Source organism: Miniopterus natalensis, chromosome 11 (assembly GCF_054644295.1).
Source record: "Miniopterus natalensis isolate mMinNat1 chromosome 11, mMinNat1.hap1, whole genome shotgun sequence".
Lineage (NCBI taxonomy): Eukaryota > Metazoa > Chordata > Mammalia > Chiroptera > Miniopteridae > Miniopterus > Miniopterus natalensis.
Genome location: NC_142091.1, coordinates 51,997,762 through 52,018,366, shown reverse-complemented (window position 1 = coordinate 52,018,366; position 20,605 = coordinate 51,997,762). Strand labels below are relative to the sequence as shown.

Sequence of the window (20,605 nt, the reverse complement as noted above, 5' to 3'; positions counted from 1 at the left end):
CCACTTGGCCCCCACCCCACTTTCTCTCTGGCTATGTGTTATGTATCTGTGTTTTTCGGCCAATCCCTTCACCTTCTTTCATCCAGTCCGCCCTGCTCCCCTCCCCTCTAACAGCTGTTTATTCCATGTATATCCATGCCTCTGTTTCTATTTTGTTCATTAGATTCCACATATAAGTGAGATCATATGGTATTTGTCTTTCTCTGACTGGCTTATTTCACTTTGTATAATAATCTCCAGGCCCATCCATGCTGTCACAAAAGGTAAGATTTCCTTCTTTTTCACAGCCACAAAGTATTCCATTGTATAAATGTACCACAGCTTTTTTATGCACTCATCTACTGATGGGTACTTGTGCTATTTCCAGATCTTGTCTATTGTAAATAATGCTGCAATAAACATAGGGGAGCATATATTCTTTCAAATTAGTATGCTTTCAAATTAGTGTTTCAAGTTCTTAGGACATATTCCCAGAAGTGGGATTGCTGGGTCAAAAAGCAGTTCCATTTTTAATTTTTGAGGAAACTCCATACTGTTTTCCACAGTGGCTGCACCAGTCTGCATTCCCACCAACAGCACAAGAGGGTTTTTCTCCACATCCTTGCCAGTACTTACTGTTTGTTAATTTATTGATGGCAGCCATTCTGGCAGGTGTGAGGTGATATCTCACTGTGGTTTTAATTTGAATCTCTCTGATGATTAGTAATGTTGTGCATTTTTTTAAAAACTTACCAGAATCACAGACTCAACATACTTATGCTGAGGGTAGCCAGCTATTATTGTTTACATCTATCCTGCAGTAACTGAAGTCATATGTATAGCTTACTTTTATCTTAATTTATCAATCCTCTATCTGAAGACATAATAAACTAAGGGAGATAAATACCTGGTCATACCTTAACATTTCTGATATCCAGGCTAGAACCTGCTTCCAATAGTTTATCAACTGCAGTAACATTTCCTGCTGCCACTGCCCAGTGAAGTGGGGTGTTTTGGTGTATTTTATCAACCACATTGAGAGAAGGATTAAACTTTAAAAGAAATCCAGTTGGTTCTGGCCTGTTTCAAAACAATAAAATACCAAGGGGTATTAGAAAGATGAATGATTTGAGGTGTAAATGCAAATAACCAATCTTTTAAGCTAATATATCAATGACAAATCAGTATTCAGACAACTGAGGAACTTCCTTCTGCAGAGTTCTATTGTAGATGCTAATAGGAGAGATGCACACTCCCCCAAAAAGATGTCTACTATATAGATAATACAATTTTCGCATCAGTACAGTGAAATCACTGTTTTTGTTTTTCAAACTTCTACTTTCATGTTGTTGTTCTATTGGTAAACATTTTCTTTTAAATTGTACATTTAACTTTGGCCAATATTAAATCCTATTACTTATCTAATTAAAAACTAAATGTACACTATTATATCTGAAGAGATAAACCAAAAACTAACTTCACATTCTCCCTCTAACCTATTATTAAATAAAGCAGGTATAAATAATGTCCTAAAATATGTGTTTATCTTAGAAAGTTATGGACTAGAAGGCAGACTTCAATAAAATATTTTTGTTTTATCATCAATACCTTCCCTTCCTTCATGACTACTTGAGATTCTTTTAATAAAATAACATTCTACTTTACTTAGTCTATCAAGATCTTAAAACACTATACCTGACTTCAGAATTATCGGCAAAGACGACAAAACGCTTTCTAATAAAATTCTACCCCTACCCCACCACTCCATGAATGAAAAGGAAATGGCATCAGAACTAACTCAGTTCCTAGGAGAGAAGTCCAAAGTAAAATCAGAATCAGAAATTGAGCATAACATTGGAAACAAACTGACAAAGGGAAAACTATAGCATATATTTCAGAGAAGAAAAACAGAAGTTGCACTATACGGTGGTCATTAATCATGTGTTTATAAAAGAAATACACAGAAAAGCTTAAATATGCAAGTACTTGATATGAACATATATACTATTTTCATAGATCAGTTACAATTAATATTTTCAGAGCAGTCAACAATGTCAGAGAACCTCAACATTTACTGTTTTCTGGAAAGTAGATCTATCATCTAGATTCCAAATTATGAGAACATTTAAACTTGTTGCCATTTTTTTAAAATGCAAACTAAGAAATGTAAGTCATGTTAATAAGTAGTATATGGTATGGAATCTCTACCTGTTTTGTAAAGAAATTATTATCTTATAGTAGCGTTCGAACTTTTCCCCTAAGGTATCAGAAAAGAGAAAATTATTTCAATAGTGCTTTCCTAAACACAACTACATAAAAAGTCTGTATCACAGTCACAGGGTAAAAAATCTTATTTTACTCTTCAGAAAGTAGTATCATTTGATATAGATTAAGATACTTAAAATTATATACACAAAAAAGAAATTGTTAGAACCAAGAATCAGAATGAGGCAATTCAATTAAACTCACTCACCCAAGTACTTTGTGAGCTGATAACATGAGAGGTGTCTGCCCATTTAAATCTGTCATATTCACACTCTGTTCAAAAAGAAAAGTCAATCAGCTTAACTGTAGACCTAAAATTCTCTTTCTTCTCTTAATAGAAATAGCTCTTTAATACATTAACACTACCATTGTGTCTATAAGGAGTGTTCAAATATCATTTGAACAAAAGAATGTTCTGCTTCACAGCCATAGGATAAAAATCAATTGATTTATACAAAATACTTTTAAAGGGAATATCTGAATATATGATTCAAAGTGGTGTATAATGTGAATGGAAGAGAGCTAAGAGAAAGAGAAAAATATTTAATCACCATCAAATATAAGAGTCTTAGAAGGAGAGACTTTAGAAGTCATCTAGTTTAGACCTTAACTGACACATTAATTCATACTATTATCTTTTACCACAAAGTCACCCAGTCTCTACTTAAACACTTTCAGTAATAGTGAACCCCTAACTTCTGAGGCAACTCACTCTCTTGGGGGCCTTTGAGGAATACAACATGGAAAGGAACCCAAAAAGAAGCAAAAAGGATTCCTTCTCAAACATCTTTCCAAAGTGAGCCCAAGGAGGTTATAATTATTCTACTTCAATTGGCTAAGTCTGAGAGAAAGTGCTTATTTACAGAGAACACAATCATTCCAACAGCATTTGTGCAAACATGTTTCCACGCCTGTTATAGGCAAGTCTGCTAATATATAAACTACTTTGCTAAGAGAAAACATATCCCGGACAAATACAGCTGACAATGAAACTCCCACTGCCAATAACCTATAATTTAACCTATGCCATAAATGGATGCCTCTTAGGCAATTCATTTTTCATGGAATTACTTTAGAGAATAAGAAGCACACATTCAAATTGGCCTCCCATTTAGACTCAAACAATGAAAGCGATGATGGGGTAATTCAGTGATCTGACCACCATTTCTACATTCAACCAGAAGAAAAATACAGGCTTTGAAGTCATGTTTTTGAAAATCTCTGCAGGGGTCATAAGGAAAACTATTACTGGCTTACAAGTTTCAAAAACATCTATTATATGTTACTGAGCTAAATGACCTGTCCCTTTTGCTCCAATGAAGCTAGAAAGGAGTATTCAATAGCTAGACTTACTGACACCAATATTTGAATATCTGGATATCTATAACTTCTACTTTAAAAATGAGAACAGACTACTAATCATCTTCCCAATCTCTTCAAATTTGCAATAGCTGTAGTATGAGATACATTTCAAGATATACCTGTCCCTTTGAGATGAGATATGCTATAATGGGCATGTGCTGAAATAATACTGCCAGGTGGATGCTGCTGAATCCTTCTCCATCGATAAGAGTGGGGTCTGCACCATACTGTAGTAATAATATGACCATAGGTAAATGGCCTTGTCTGCAAATAGAGAAGAAAAATTGTACTGTATTCTGTAGCATGCATAAAAATAAAAATTAAAAATTCAGAGAGAAATTGATATCCCTAAGACACTGAGGGATTTTAGTTAGATATGAAAAGTATGTCCTAACAGTAAGATTTTTTTAACTCTGAAGATTCTCTAAATGTCTTTTACTTAGATGGCCCAAACTTAGAACTATCTGGACAGTCCTTCTTGAGTGCAACTAATAACTTTAACAACCTTCCAATCTACCTTAAACCTTATTTTGCTACCATATATAAATAACTACATGACTAATGCTAAAAATGTAAACTTTAAAGAGACTTAGACTTCACTGTTGCTACTTTAAAATAATGAGCCAGATACGCTGCAATATAACATTCAGACTGCAGGTATACTGTAATAATACTATTCTTAGGAACTATATATTTTTACACTGGAATATGGCTCTTCTTCCACATAAAGCACTCTACCTCAGTAGCTTAAAATGGATGAGTTAACCCTACATTCTTCAAAATTCTTGGCTATGGAGAAAAGATTCAATTCCTTGCCTTAAATGAACAATTATTCACTTTAGTGTCAGGTTCATGTCAGCCCCACCAACCACAAAGAATAGAGTTAAAATGACAAATTAAGAAATTGTTACGTATCAAGACAGGTCTTTATTAACCTCAGCTTCAGATGGCTAATATGTACCAGAGAAAAGAACTTACTGAATTTATAGTTTACTGAACTATCACTTTTTAAAAAGAAAGTATAAGACACACATTTGAGTTTGAGCATCACAGTGGAGCCCTAATTTAAGCACAAAAAACATGTATTTGGAAACTCCTTAAAGCTTCATTTATTTGTTTGTTTGTTTGTTTGTTTAATGAAGGGGAGAAAAAAAGGAAAGAAAGCCTTTCAAATGGTCTCTAACTACAGTTTCAATAAATTCAAAGTAGTTAAAATTAAGTAAAATTTAAAGTTCAATTCCTTAGTTACATTAGCCCTATCTCACATTTCACATATGGCTAGTGGCTACCATATTGGATAGCACAGAATAGAACATTTCCATCATCACAGAAAATTCTATTGGAAAATGCTGATCATCAATATTCAGAAAATAAACTTATATCACTTAACTTTGAATAGCAATGTCAGTGTATAAGAAACCTTTACCTGATGGCCCAGTGAAGAGGGGTTGAATTTAAGTCTCCACCCAACTGATCTACAACAGCACCTTTTGAAATATAAAACCTGTTAAAAACAGACATAGATAAAAATAAGATTTCAAATTTAAAATTCATACTGAGAAAGAAAACATTAACTTTTCTTAGTAATAAAGGTATTGGAAAACAGAAATTATAAGAACCCTCTCTAAAAACACTCAGATCTTCAGAAGTCTGAAAGATTCACACAATAGCATCAAACAGATCCCTAGTGAAATATTCATAACATATAAGTAATTATTACTGCTGTCATGAGCATTCCATTATAACTTACATACCAAGCACATGATAACTACTCTGCATATTCTAATTACAACACTCTTGAAATGGTTTATATTCAAAAGGTTTAGGCTCACACAGATATTCTACTTAACTTGTAAGAAAAAAGGTGAAATTATGTCACTTTAAACAGTTTAAAATTAGAATTACTATATGGGAATGAATTCTAAAAGTAGTAAAAAATTAATTTGAAATCCTTTCAGAAAAGTTAGACGTTTTGAGCATTTTGCTCTCTACTGGGGGCGGACAGAAATTATACACTATGTCAGTGAATCTATAAGGACTATGGATGGTTCAACATTCATAGTTGCACTTGAAGAAAGACAAATAAAGGACAGGTCTAGAATTATAAATATACACTTAATATACATATATCCCATCTTACTTTACAAGATCCAGCCTGTTGTTAATAGCAGCCCAATGAAGAAGGGACACATTTTCTTTGTCTGGTTGCCTGACATCATATCCTGCTTCTACCAACTCTTTACATCGTTCAAAAATCCCATATCTCAAATGAAAAAAAAAAAAAGACAATTAATACCATTAAAATAATTTCAAATATCAAAATTTCTTCCTTTTACCATGTCTTTATCCAATCTTCCAGCCAACACAGAAATGTAATAACAAAGATATACACAAAGAGGCCAAATCGTAAAGCCAAACAAAAGTAAACCTGGTTTACTAACTGATCAGATTAATCCTTTTGGAGTTGAACTTGATTTTCTTAAGTAAGCTTTAACATTCACATTTGCCCTCCTTCAAATAATAAATTTCATTAGATCCTCCATTATATGCCAGGAATGTATATTGCTGAATCCTGACTATACTCTTATCCTTGAATCAAACCAAGCTCATGCAATGACCTTACAATTAGGAAGACACTAAAACTTGGAACAGGATAAATTCAACAATAAAATATAAACATAGTATAAGGTATGGCAAAGGAAGAAATGTTTAGACGTCCTGGGGGGATGAAACTTGGTATATGAACTATGTTTTGTAGGTTGAAGGGAGGGCGTTTCAGGCAGAGGGAATAGCATGTACAAACACCAGAGGTGTGAAACCACACAGATGTTCCGAGAAATATAGGGAATTTAACATTGAAGAGGATAAAACCTGAGAAAGACGGCAAGAGGAGAAACTAGGCCAGATGGGAAAAGACGGTGCGGGCCTTTTACGCCATGTGTGGAAGTTTATACTTCATCTATTGTTCGTTCAAAGGGAAACACCAAAGGTTTTAAAGAGGAAAAAGCACTAAGACTCGGAGTTTTAAGAAAGATCCCACCTTGGCAGCATGGAAACTAATTTGAAGAGGGTGAGGCAGAGACTGAGACCAGTTTAGAGGCTCTTGCAATACATGCAGGTGACAGGCAATGAGAGCCTAAAGTGAGAGAGGCAGCAGGAAGGGGAAAGGAGGGATGGACTTGAGGAATACAATATATAAGAGAGTTTATTCACTGTCAGAATGAGAAACAGGACAGAAATATCTCTTTTTAATGCTATAATAACTTTAAAAATAATGCATTAGCAATATTTCTTTTCAACAAAAACTAAGTCTCAACAGCCCATTTGGCTCTTTCTTTGAATCTTATTTCCATTTAGAGACCTAAAAGTTTCAGTAAGCCCTCAAGAGTCAAAATCAAACCAAATCATAGAAATATGTTCCCCATGCTGTAAAATTAAATCATTTCTACTTTATCAAAATGTGTGTGTGTCCTTATCTGTTTGTCTTTATGGCATTTTTAAGATAGAGATAACTGTTTCACAATGCTAAATGAAAATATTAATATGAGTAAATTGTTGATAATGATACATACATTTATATTTCTCATCTTTTAATTGTCAGCTTTAACATTTTACTGGGGGAAAAAATACTCCCTATAGGTGAGAAATATAAGAGTACACACTAATGAGGATTTTGGTGGTTTAGAAAAAACACACAAACACATCCTGGCTCTTTTTTGCCTTTCCACATCTACCTAAAGATCTTCCCACAACACTTAAGAAGGCCTAAGACCTCAAAGGAAATTTTAAGAAAGATATAAAATGTGACTTTTTAATTCCCTGTGTGTGTGGCCTAATTTTTCACATTTATTTTATAGAACTTTACCAGTAGCAAAGAAACATTTAAATGTTTCCATTCTCATTAAAGCAAATATTTACCTTAAGAACACTCTCATCTTCATATAAATATAATAACATAAACAATATCAAATAATATTCACCTAAAGTAGTTGTTCCCAGGGCCTCTAGAATTCATATAAATTAATAATTAGAATACCCAAATAACTGTCAATTATTTTTTAACTAACATAAATAATCCATTAGTCTACGTTAAGGCCAAACAAGCTAATTAATCACCAAACATCTTTGCTTTTGACAGAAATTATATCAAGTTAGTTTGGCAACATTAGTTCCTTTCATGCTGATTAGAAGCTCTGACAGATTTGTATTTGATTATTAAGAAAATGGATTAAAAATCAATGTAACTTGATGGACAAAATATTTCAAAATATATTCAATGGCAAGAGGTGGGTGGATGTTAATAAGCAATGAGATTCATGAAGGTAAAAATGTTGTAAATGATTTAATGCAAATATCCACATCTGGAGATCTTACCGAAAAATTTTCGAAACATACTTGCATTTTTGGTGCAAGCAAAACAACCCACTATATGTTTCAAGTGGTCAGAAAACCTATTTCTACCTTACTGACTTTCTTCTAGTGCACTCAGCACAACAGGTACATAGAAAGTACTCAATAAATGTTAAAACATCCATAAATGTGTGAGCTGATATTTTTCCATCCCACCTACATATTCAGGTTGTAGTACATTTTAAAAGAGTCAGATTTGTGTTTCAAATTCAGAGTCTAGTTTTAGTGTCACTTAAAATCATTCATTCACTCAACAAACATTTACTGGGCACCTAATACAAGACAGGAACTGTACAAAAGCACAGGGGCTACAAAAATGAAAAAGACATGCTTTTGCTAAGAAGCTGCTCCCAATCTAATGGAAGAGACTGGTAACAAACAGCTAAGGTGCACTGTGTTAAGTGCTCTGATGCTGGTATGACAAACATACTAGCACTAGAACAGGACGTGAGTTGGGTATACACTGGATGCCATGAACTGCACATACACTATTATAACTTAACAGGACATAAGGATAAAACAAAGAACTGGAAAGACTTACTGAGTAGCTTTTACAATGTCACAGTTACTAGTGTCCTCTATAAGAGGAAGAGCTTCTCTTGCCTTGGCAAGTTCTTTGTTCTCATGTGCACAGACTCCATGTCGACCAAATCCTGAAGGGTGGGGGCCATGGCTGTGATTCCTGCACTGGAGAGTAGGAGTAATTTGACAAAGTACAGTAAGAGAATTAATGTCACATTCAATTACATAATGAAGAGTTTGCTACGATTAACAATATCTATGTTATTAAATTAAAAATGTTTTGAGCCTTAGAGTTGTATCCAAGGAAGATTTTCATCTTAATTCTCTTTACTAGGATTAGGTGCTTAATATTAGAAAATTCCAAATTACATGTATGTTTTGTCATAAAATGACGGTCATCTGCAAAGGCACAAAGAGATCTTGATACTTGTAGTAGGTGGAAGGCCAAAGGTATTGACATTACAAGAAGGAAGGCTGCCATGCCTCTGCTTTGGGAGTTGTGGCAGACATATCCTAAAGTTACACCCCAGGGAATCAAGTTCTTGAATATGTATAACTTGAGTCCCAGGAGAGGAAGGAGAGATATTTTTAAATATTTGACTAAACAACAGCAAATTTGGTGAAAATTATAAACCCACAGTTCCTAGAAGCTCAAAAAACCAAGTAGGATAAACTTCAAATTCTTATACCAAGGCAAATGATAATCAAATCACTAAAAAAAATAAATAAAGAGATCATCTTCAAAGCAGCCTAACGAAAAAGACACACTATGTTAAAAAAACAAAGATAATAAATTCAGACTTCTCATCAGTAAGTGAAAACCAGAAGACAAAAGCACAATTTAAAGAGCTGAAGGAAAATACTATAAACCTGGAAACATCAGCAAAAATATCCTGCAAAAACAGGGGTGAAATACACACTTTTTCAGACAAACAAAAGTTAAGAAAATTGCCAGAAAATTTATACTACAAGAAATGAAGTCAGTCCTTCAGGCTAAAGGAAAATAATACCAGATGGAAATTTGAACCAATACTCAGGAACAAAGAGTGCCAGAACTACATGGATAAACATGTATAATTATATGGGTAAACATATCAGACTTTTTTCTCATTTTGAAATTTTCTGATGATAGTAAAGAAACAGAAATATACTTACTGTTCCAAGAGATGCTATAATAGTATTTGCAGGTTGCCAGTGATAAGTTAGCTTGTATAGTGTTAACCCAAGAGCAACCTCTAAATAAATATAGCAAAGATAAAATAAAATACTTAAAAGACAAGCAATATGGGGAGAGAAAAAAAAGAGGCAGGAAAAATAGAAAAAATGAACAAAGAATAGAGACCAAAAAAAACGCACCAAAACATACAAGATGATATCTTTACAACTGCAAATGGTCTTTAAAAAATGAGACAGCCTGGTCAGTGTGGCTCAGCAGTTGAGCATCGGCCTATGATCCAGGAGATCGCGGTTCGATTCCAGGTCAGGGCACATGCCCAGGTTGTGGGCTTGATCCCCAGCAGGTGGCATGCAGAAGGCAGGCAATCAATGATTCTCTCTCATCATTGATGTTTCTCTCTCTCTCTCCTTCTCCATTCCTCTCTCTGAAATCAATAAAAACTTTTTTTTTTAAATGACAGAGATTGTTAGATTGGATTTTTTTAAAAACTACAACTATATGCTGTCTACAATAAACCCACTTTAAATATACATAAATATGTTAAAAGTGAAAGGATAGAAAAAGATATGCTATGCAAAAACATTAAGCATAAGGAATGTAGTAGCTATAATTATATGAGACAAAGTAGATATCAGCACAATGAATATTACCAGAGATGAGGAGGGACATTTCATAATATTAATGAGGCCAATTAGTTAAGACATAATAATAAATATGTATACACCCAAAAGGGACTTCAAAAGTCATGAAGCATGACTGGCCAGGTGTGGCTCAGCAGTTGAGCGTCAACCTAGGATGCAGGTGACTGGGGTTCGATTCCCGGTCAGGGCATATGCCCAGGTTGCGGGCTCAATCCCTCAATCAACTCCCATGCAGGAGGCAGCCGATCAATGACTCTCTCATCGTTGATGTTTCTCTCTCTCTCTCTCCCTCTCCTTTCCTCTCTCTGAAATCAATAAAGATATTTAAAAAAAAAAAAAAGTCATGAAGCAAAAGCTAATGGAACAAAAAAGAAAAACAGAAAGATTCACAATTATAGAATTACAGTTGGATATTTCAATACTTCTTTCAGTAACTAACAGGACAAGTAAACAGAAAACCATATTGGATAGAGAACAGGATAGGAATCAGAAAAGGGCAGAGAAAACCTAAGGAACACTATCTACCAACTTGATCCAACTGACATTTTCATAAAACTCCACCAATAATAGATTTTTTTTCAAGTACACATGGAATACACAGCAAAAAGATTACACATTGGGCCATGAAATAAACTTAAATGGGTTGAATTCACAGAGAGTAGGTTCTCTGACCACAATGTAATTAAAATAGAAAGCAATAGCCAAAGGATATGTGAGAAATTCTCAAAAAAAACCCCAAGAGTCTAAAATAAATGATCTAAGCTTTCACCTTAAGAATCTAGAGAAAGAAAAATAAATCCAAAGTAGATAGAATGAAGGAAACAATAAAGATAGAAGAAATCCATGAAATATAAAAAGAAAACAATGCAGAAAATCACTGAAACCAAAGGCAAGTTTTTTTAGAAATAATATATCAATAAAATTGGTAAACCTATAGTCAGAAGGATCAAGGAAAAAGAAGACATCAATGACAAATACCAGATTTAAAAAAGGGAACATCACGACAAGATTCTACAAACATTAAAAGTAATAAAGGAATGCTGTGAACATCTTTAAGTCAATAAATTCAACAACTAATGCACAAATACCTCAAAAGACACAAGTTCTCTAAATGGACTTTAAAAGAAATAAGTAGCACCCTATCTATTAAAGAAATTTAATTCATAATTTTAAAACTTCCCATTAAAAAAGCAAAACTCCAGGCCCACATAACTTTTAACTGGCAAACTCTTATAACAATACTTAAGGAAGAAATGATACCAACTCCTTCAGAAAATAGAATACTTTCCAGCTTATTTTAGGCAGCAGCATTACCCCAATACTAAAACCAACACATATTACAGGTAAAGAAAACTATAGACCCAATATCCCTCATAAACATATGCAAAGAGCCTAAACAAAATAATAGCAAATTGTATCCAGTAATATATAAAAGGATAAAATACATTAAAACCAAGCACAATTTCAAAATTAATCAATGCAATTTACCATATTAACAGAATAAATGGGGGGAAATATTCATTTCAATAGAATAAAGCATTTGACAAAATTCAACACTCCTCTATGATAAAAACTCCTGGCACACTAGGAAAAGAAGGAAACTTTCTCAACTTGATAAAGAGCATTTATAAGGCATCTACAGCTACTGCATACTTAATGGTAAAAGACTGAATGCTTTAACTCTAAAGACTGAAAACAAAGCAATGATGCCCACTATCACCACTTCCAGTCAACAATGTACTCAAGTCCTAGACAGAGTAGTAGAGTAAGGAAAAGAAATAAAATGCATACAGATTAAAAACAAATCAATTTGCTGACAAACAATCATATGCATAGAACGTAAGGAATCTTTAAAAATTTTACAATGGCATCAAAAATTATTTTTAAATACTCAAAATGATTTTATATTAGATCCACTTTTTTAGCTACACTCAGGGGGAGGTTCACATCAAATGTCTAGCAAACCATTCCTAGAAATCAAAACTGGTTCATTTTATAATCCCATCTTGTTTTTACCATAAAGTTGTTACCTAGCTTTCACCCATCTCATGCACCAGACCTGTCTCTCTGAACAATTTTCACTGTTTAATTAAAAAAACAAAAACAAAAACAAAAAAACCCTCAAGGGATAAATACACATTAAAAATAGAAAACTGAAGATATTTGGTGTAATGTGCTTAAGTCCATTCTGCAGGAGTTCCAAAAATGGTTTAAGCAATGATAGTTTAATAAGTCCATTACCCCTCAACAGGTTACTCTGAAGAGGCAAATGCTTTTTTTTTAAAGTTAACTTACAGTATATAAGTTATATACTTCTATGAATTTTAACACATGTATATAATTGTGTAACCACTACTACAATCAGGATACAGACCAGTTCCAAAATCTCAAAAACTCCCTTGGGATATTCCTTTGTAGTCACATACTCTCCATACCTTCTGGGAACCACTGATATATTCTTCACTAGTTTTATCTTTCTCACAATGTCATTTAATGAAATTATACAGTACATAATCTTCTAAGACTGGCTTCTTTCACTCAGCATAACACTTTAAGACTCATCCAAGGTGCTGCATGTTATTAATTGTTCCTTCCCTGCTATATAGTATTCCATCACATGATATCACAGTTCATCCATTCAAGTAACCCAGCTTTTGACAATCATAAATAGAGCTGCTGTAAACATTCATGTACATGCTTTTGTATGAACATATATTTTTGTTTCTCTAAGAGGGAAACTGCTTGGCCATCTGGTAAATATATGTTAAATTTATAGAAACTGTCAAACTATTTTCCAGAGTGGCTGTGCCACTTTGCATTGCCACTAGCAACATGAGAGATCCACCTGCTCTGCATCCTCTCTGGCAGTTGGTATGGTTAGTATTCTAGATGTGTAGTAGTATTTCATCATGGTATAATTTGCATAGCCCCTAATGGCTAATGAGGTTGAGCCTCTTTTCTTGTGCTTATCTGCCATCTGTATATCCTTTTTGGTGAATTTTTTAATGTCTTTTACCCATTTTTTAATTGGGCTGCTTGTTTTCTTAAAGATTTGAGAGTTCTTTATACTGTATATTCTAGACAAAAGTCCTCTGTTAGACATGCGATTTGCAAATATTCCAATCCTACATTACCAGAGATACTATTATTAACAGTTTGGGGTATCCTTCATCTTTGTGTATATACTCTAACATATGTAAACATTATACAGTATATATACATATAGATTTTTATCATTTTCTTCTTATATTTATTTTTAAAAAACAATGGGATCACATTCATCAACTTGCTTGTCTCACCTAACAAGGTATCATGTACAGCTCTGCTGGTCAGCAATGGTTGAGTATTATTCCATTGTATAGATCTAGCATAATTTATTCAACCATTTCCCTATTGTTAGAGATGTAGGTTGATTTCAGTCTTCACTTCTATAAATAATCCTATAATTAACATCTGGTACATTCTATAGGATTGATTCCCCAAAGTAGGACTGTTGGGTCAAAAAATATATTCATTTTAAATATAAATAGATATTGACCAATTACCTTCCCGAATTCATACTCCCAACAACAAATATATAGTCTTTTCCCCTATAAATTTCCCTGTAACTGCATAGATAAGTCCTTTTACAATCTTGCCAATCTGGGGGCTAAAAAATGGCATCGTTTTTCATTTGCATGCCCCTAGTTGCTAAATCTGAGTTTGTTTGTTATGTTGACTGGCTCTCATATTTTCTCTTTGGTGGACTGCCTTTAAACAGTCTACTGATTTTCAAGTGGATTGTGTACCTTTTTCCATTTGTTAGGAAGACTAACCCTTTGTTTATATACAGAGTTTTTCATCACAGAAAATTGACTCATTCTACAGATACAAATTTGTTGCCTCTAATAATGCCTTCAGGCATTAAGGACATTTTTCACGAAGAAAGTTAGGGAGAATTACACATGCCAATGTAAAGCAAATGCACAATTAAGAGTATTTATTTATTCAGCAATTAATTATTGTGAACTTATGATGTACAAAGTGTTATGCTAGGAGCACAGAAGACATGGATATCTATCCTCCAGTAGTTTAAGTCTAATAGTGCAGGTAAGTCAGAGACAGAGTAAAATGATAGTGGAAAGTGCTATGTGATTAAATGGCAAAAATGGGTGGTAAAGACTAGAGAACAAGAGGTACCTTCTGTTCATGTCATCATTTTTTTGGCCTAAATCCAGGTCAGAGTAAAACCTAAAAATGACTATATAAACTCAAAGCCTGCTTTCAGAGTCAATGGTCTCCAAAGTAAGGCAAGTATACTAAAGGTTGTATATGCAGTGACCCGTTAGGTAATGGGAAAAAATGTCAAAGCCTCTACTCTATTACAATACTTTTTATCTTTTTTTTTTTTTACGGAAAAGCCACATAAATTTATAAATTTGGCTTCTTTAAGCTTTACTAATTTTAGCACTGGCAGCCTCACATGACCTATATATCAAGCAGTATGTGTAGAAGGTATCCTGGGGTAGAGTAAAAGTTCCACAACCCAGACTGGCTGATAGTGGGATGGACCTTCAGCATACTGCATTATACATCAGGTTAAGTAATTTTCAAGCTATATCACCTCATTTTAACTAAGTTGCCCTCCCAAAATGAGCAAGTGAGTTAAATTACAAAGAGGTGACAAACTGAGATAATAATTCCAAAAGTACACACAAACAAGAATATGACAGAGCTGACACTTCTCTTCATAGCAGGTACTCTTCACTAGTCACACAAAGTAAAAACAAAGACAATCTAATCTGATCTGACAAAAAGCTGGCTTCTGTCCAAAAATATTCAAAATTATCAAAAAGACTGATCTGAAGCAAATTTATATTTACTATCTTTATTTCAAAACCTTACCATGAGTATATATTGAGCTATTAATTAATGAATAATTTAGAAAGATACTGTCAAATCTTATAATAACATGTCCCATAAAAATGTGAATTTGGTGATTGACCCTTATCTCCAGCCCTCACATACATCAAACAGAGGGGTGCAGAACTTTTTAAGTCCCCAGCCAACCACATAATAGAGAATCATCCCCATCGGTGTATAGGTTAGAGTTATCCATTGCCATAAAGTGATGGTAAACTGCAGTCAGTACCTGGATGATCTGGACAGTGCAGCTGGAGCCCCAAGCTCCCAGGAAGCTTGCAGTGCAGGGTCCACTCATCACTCCATTCATCTCATAATACATGATATTTTACAAAAATGAAAATTTTGGATCCTACTTTTCACATTATCATTTTACTCAAGGGGTACAAGTTCAAAATTGTTTTACTGATAAGAGTGCATGATCAAAAAAGTTTAGAGACCACAGCTCTAAGTTATCACCTTTGCTCTAGATTTCCTCTTTCCCAAAATTTTCCACAAGAGCTACAGGTGAGAAAGGCAATGACCCGCTTTGGGGGAGGTTACTTTGACTGGAGACAGTTCCATAAAGATGTTTAAGGAAAACAACCATACATTCCCATCACAAAGATTAAAGCAAAGTTTATGTCATGATACGAAATCCTTCTTAGAGATTACTCTCCAGTTATCAAAAAATGATTTCTATGGTATTCTCTAGTTGTTTCATTTTTACCACACTGAAATGTAAACTCCTTGAAAACAAGGCCAAAGTCACAGATTTCATGTTGGCTAATTACCGCATTTTTGGCTAATTACCCCATTCTACATTTGTAAAATGAAAGGAGCACATCAATATAGCTATGAAGTTCCTTCCAATTCCATGTTGTTCTAAGAGGAACTGTTACAAGACTCATTAATGACATGTGCACTGGTAAAGACTTGATCACACAAACACACACCCTTTTTGGCAGTGGAAGCTTAACTGCTATATGGCTGCCTACAATGTTAAGGTAACAGAATAGACTAAGCAAATTCTCAAGATACCAGCAAACTCCTGAGTTTTCATTAATCATTCATTCAGGAAAATGTAAAGAACACCTACTACATACCAATTACAGCACTAGGTAACTAGGGATAAAAGATGAGTAAGACACGATTCCTACTACAATCCATTCATTCATTCATCAGGTAGTTATTGAATACCTACTATGTGCTAGGCACTGTTCTAGACACAGGATATGGCAGTGAACACAAGAGACTAGATTAAAAAAAAACAACCAAGAGGCAAGATACATGTAGCTAGCTAAATACTCTCCTCCACAGGGGATAATAAGATATTATGAAAATTATATAAGAGAGCTACAAATACATCTGTGGCGATTTTTATAACAAAGCCCCCAATTCTTTGATACTTCTCCATCAAGAGGAGAGGGTCTATGTCCTTCCTCTCAAATCTGAGCTCTGTGATGCTTCACTACTAAATACTGCAGAAGTGATGCTCTGCTAGTTTGCAGGCCCAGGCCTTAGAAACTGGCAGCTTCCTTTTTCTATCTCTTGAGATGCTCACTCTTAGAACCCAGCCACTATGCTGCGCCGAGGCTCGGGCCACTTGTAGGTGACCCTGCTGAAAGTCAGCATCAACTGCCAGACATGTGAGTGAAAACAAAACCAGATGATACCAGGCCCAGGTACTGAGTCATCCCAATTTACGAGTCTTTCTAACAGAGGCCCCAGATATGGTGGAGCGGAAACAAACCATTCTTGCTATGCCCTGTCCAAATTCCTGACACAAAGAGTCCATGAACATGGCAATAGCTGGTTTACATCACTATGTTTTAGGGTGACTTGTTACACAGCAATAGATGAAAGGAACATCTTTAAGATATAAGGGACCATATAATATTTCTCATGAAATCTCCATGAAATAGCATGAATCGAATTATTTTTCTAAATAGTAAATAAATAGGTTTAAAGTTACAATGGGCCTTAATTTAAGAGAAAACCAAAATCTACAAAAACATAATCAAACTCTAATGAGGGTCACTGTTCAGCAACGTTATCAAATAAAACAAAAAGAGAGATCTGACAGATAACCTTTAAACTTTCTCAAGACACTGACAGAAGTACCAGAGTTCAGTTTCCAAGTTCACTCACTGACCAATTATTTACAGAGTACCCACCAGTGCTGGGCATACAACAGTGAACACAACAGATAAACATCACTATCCTCAAAGCACTTAATTCAGTGGAGGAAAAGAGACAACAAACAAGACAAATAAGCATGTTAAATGGTATTAAATGCTGAAAAGAAATATAAAGCAAGGAAGGAGACAGGAAATGTTGCTGGTAGTGGTGATAATGGGGAGGGCTTGCCACACTGAGGTGACATTTGTGTCAAGACCTTAAAGAGGTAGGGAAATAAGGCATGTGGGTATATGAGGAAAGAGTATTCCAGACACAGCAAATAGTAAGCACCAAGGCCTTGAGGCCCCTAGGGCTGGGGTTGATTGAGCAAATAAGAAAGTAATAAGAAATGAGGTCAGAGAAGAAACTGGGGCCAGATGGTACAGGCATACCTTGGAGATACTGGGGGTTCAGTTCCAGACCACCACAATAAAGTGAGCACTTCAACAAAGCGAGTCACACAAATTTTTTGGTTTCCCAATGCATATAAAAGTTATGTTCACACTATACTGTAGTCTATTAAGTGTGCAATAGCATTATGCCTAAAGAACAATGCACATGCCTTAATTTAAAAATTACTTATTGCTAACAAATGCTAACCATCATCTGAGCCCCCAACGAGTCGTAATCTTTTTGCTGGTGGAGGGTCTTACCTTCACTGTAAAAACACAGTATCTGAGAAACACAATAGAACAAGGTATGCTTGTATTGGTAAACTGCAGCAAAAACCCATTAGCTCTCAAGTTGGAATCAAGAGAACCACATTCAACCAGAGCAGTAATGTTTTTGTCTGTGTTGTTCACTGATTTATCTCCAGCACCTGTAACAGTGCCTAACACTTAGAACAATTATCCCTCCCCATCTCACAGGGTCACAGTGAGGATCAAGAATGGGAGAATATTTTGCAAACCACAGAGAACCATATACAGGTAAGGTCTTTACATTATTATTGAAAAGCATAACTCAATCATTATTAACAACAACGAATCTCTACATTGCCCCAGTAATTTCAACCTCTGAATCATTCTCTCCCTCCAACTCTCAAGGAACTGGGGCAGGGCTATCTTCCCTTCAGCAAGAGGGAGTGAACTTTTAGCACTTAAAGGCTTTTGTAAATGAGTTGAGGTAATTAAGATATGATAGTTACTCCTACCAACTTTTCCTTGAAACTCTGAAAGGAAAAAAATGAGACATAGTTCCCATGTGAAGATTCTTAATTCTACACCCTTCTGTAAAATCCAGTCTGCTTGTAAGCCTTTTTTTTTTTCCTGTCAAGACCCAAGAACACCTAATAAGAATGCCTTGACAACTCCCCACATGTCTGGTTCCTCACTTAAAGCTACTCAGACTGTTGAAGGAAGGAAGGGAAAGAGGAAGCATGAGAAACACTCTCAAGATTGGAAAGTCTAATTTAGAGGCCAAGTAATCCAATCATCTCAAATTGCTTGAATCCTGCTAGCAACAGAAAATCCACTACCTAACTCACTCCAACTGGAGACAGCTTCAGTTTTCTCATCTGTATATAGAGATAATGACAACTTCTTAAGGATGTTTCAATTCTGGAGTAAAATGATGCATATAAAAGCATCTGGCACATGCTAAACACTAAAAGTTGACTGAATCTGGATAGTCTTCATTTATTCAACAAATATTACGTAAACAGCTACAATATGCCACTCTAGGCGTTGGGAAAGGGCCATTTTTTAAAAGGACAAAAATCTTGTTCTCTTGGAGCTAAATAGATGTACCTCTTGTGACTTCCCACTCCAGCCCGTTCCCTTCTCTGGAACTACATCTGGCTTCTGGTAATACCTATTCCACAGAACAGAGTCCTTTGGAATTTTGCAGATAGCTATCACCTTCCCAAACCTCTTTCCTCAGCCTAAACAAACAGCCTAAATTCTTTCAACGAGTAAGCAACAATGTGGGAACACGAGCTAAAACAGGGCTGGGTGGGGCGAAGGCGGGTGCCCAGGCGCCTCGGCCAGAAAAGAAATCAACAGAACCGCACGGATCTGGCCCAAGGTCAGACAGGCTGGTCCAACTCAGGTGTGTCACCTGACACCTCTCCCAGGAACGGCCACCCTCCTCTCCCAGGCCCTGCAGCGGTCCCTGACAGGAGCTGGGGGGACCGGTCCCAGGGGGTGCCCTGGCCCGCGGAAGGAGGCTGGAGGCTGGCGAAGGCACTCAATCCTCTCTCCAGGCCTCTTCTTCCCGGTCTCCTCACAGAGAGAATTCCCAGCATCATTCTCGACGTTTCCTGGCTGCTCCCTACCCGGCCCAGGCCCTTCCGCCCCCGGAGGCCCCTCTGGAAGCTTCCTCAAGCCACGCCGTCGTCTCCCCACAAGGAGCCGCGTCTCTCCAGGCCCCCGGGTCAGTCAGCGCCGGCCGCACTCACCTGCGAGCCCAGACCCGGCCCCTCCATCTCCCCAGCGACGGCGGCGACTCTGCACAGTCGCGGGTGCCACCAGCTCCCCAGCCCGCCTCGAGCCGCCCGTATCCCACTTCCTGTTCACGGCCCCGCCTCCGCCGCTGCCCACGCTCCCGCCAGTACCATCAATCGGCCTCGGGAAAGCCAATCCCTGCTCTCCCCTCGGATAGGGGCGGGACTTTCTTGCCACCTGGGAGGCTAGTGGGGAGCCGCGAGTCGGAGGCCCCGCCCCCAGCCAGCCTCCACGGTCAAGTTCCAGCCCCAGGGCAGGTCTGCGTTGCTGCCCAGGTATCTGTCCTCCTGACCATCCTGCCTAATCCTGTAAAGCGCCCACAGCTCAGGCAACAGGAGGATTGGGCAAGAGACCCCTAATAGCACTCCCCATGCCCCTTTGAGTTCTGCACCGAAGGAGCTGGCGTCTAAGTTCTGTTCAGCCCAAAGGACAGCTATGAAGATAGGCTAAGCCTTGGTTCCCTCTTCCTCCCGGTCTCCTCACAGAGAGAATTCTTAGCATCTTTCTCGGTGTTTCCAGGCTTCTCCCTACCCGGCCCAGGCCCCTCCCCCCAGTGATGCCGTGGGCTCTCCTACTCAGTTACCAGAAAACCGGAGCTTTTCTAGCCCAGCACTAACACAGTCTTTCTAATTATTCCTTGCTATATCTGTTGCCAAGCTGAACCACATTAACACCTTTAGAAGTTAAGTTGGAAAAAAACTGAAAATATTATGACTCCCTTATTCTATAAAAGTGATATTAAA

General features: G+C 36.4%; 1 protein-coding gene across 2 annotated transcripts in view; it reads right to left on the bottom strand.

Annotated features, from left to right (window-relative positions):
- ZDHHC13 (zDHHC palmitoyltransferase 13) overlaps window positions 1-19,898 on the bottom strand; it is a 43,953-nt gene extending 24,055 nt beyond the window's left edge. Inside the window, exons 1-7 of one of the 2 annotated variants that reach the window (XM_087821775.1) lie at window positions 19,817-19,898; window positions 8,558-8,698; window positions 5,747-5,869; window positions 5,033-5,110; window positions 3,726-3,870; window positions 2,453-2,517; window positions 897-1,059 (exon numbers count right to left, since the gene is read on the bottom strand). In XM_087821775.1, the coding sequence (XP_087677901.1) occupies window positions 897-1,059; window positions 2,453-2,517; window positions 3,726-3,854 (357 nt within the window). In that variant the 5' untranslated portion in view covers window positions 3,855-3,870; window positions 5,033-5,110; window positions 5,747-5,869; window positions 8,558-8,698; window positions 19,817-19,898. Of the gene's footprint in view, window positions 1-896; window positions 1,060-2,452; window positions 2,518-3,725; window positions 3,871-5,032; window positions 5,111-5,746; window positions 5,870-8,557; window positions 8,704-19,816 lie in introns of both variants that reach the window. The other variant, XM_087821774.1, reaches the window with a different exon arrangement.
- Between the last annotated feature and the right edge of the window lie 707 nt (window positions 19,899-20,605).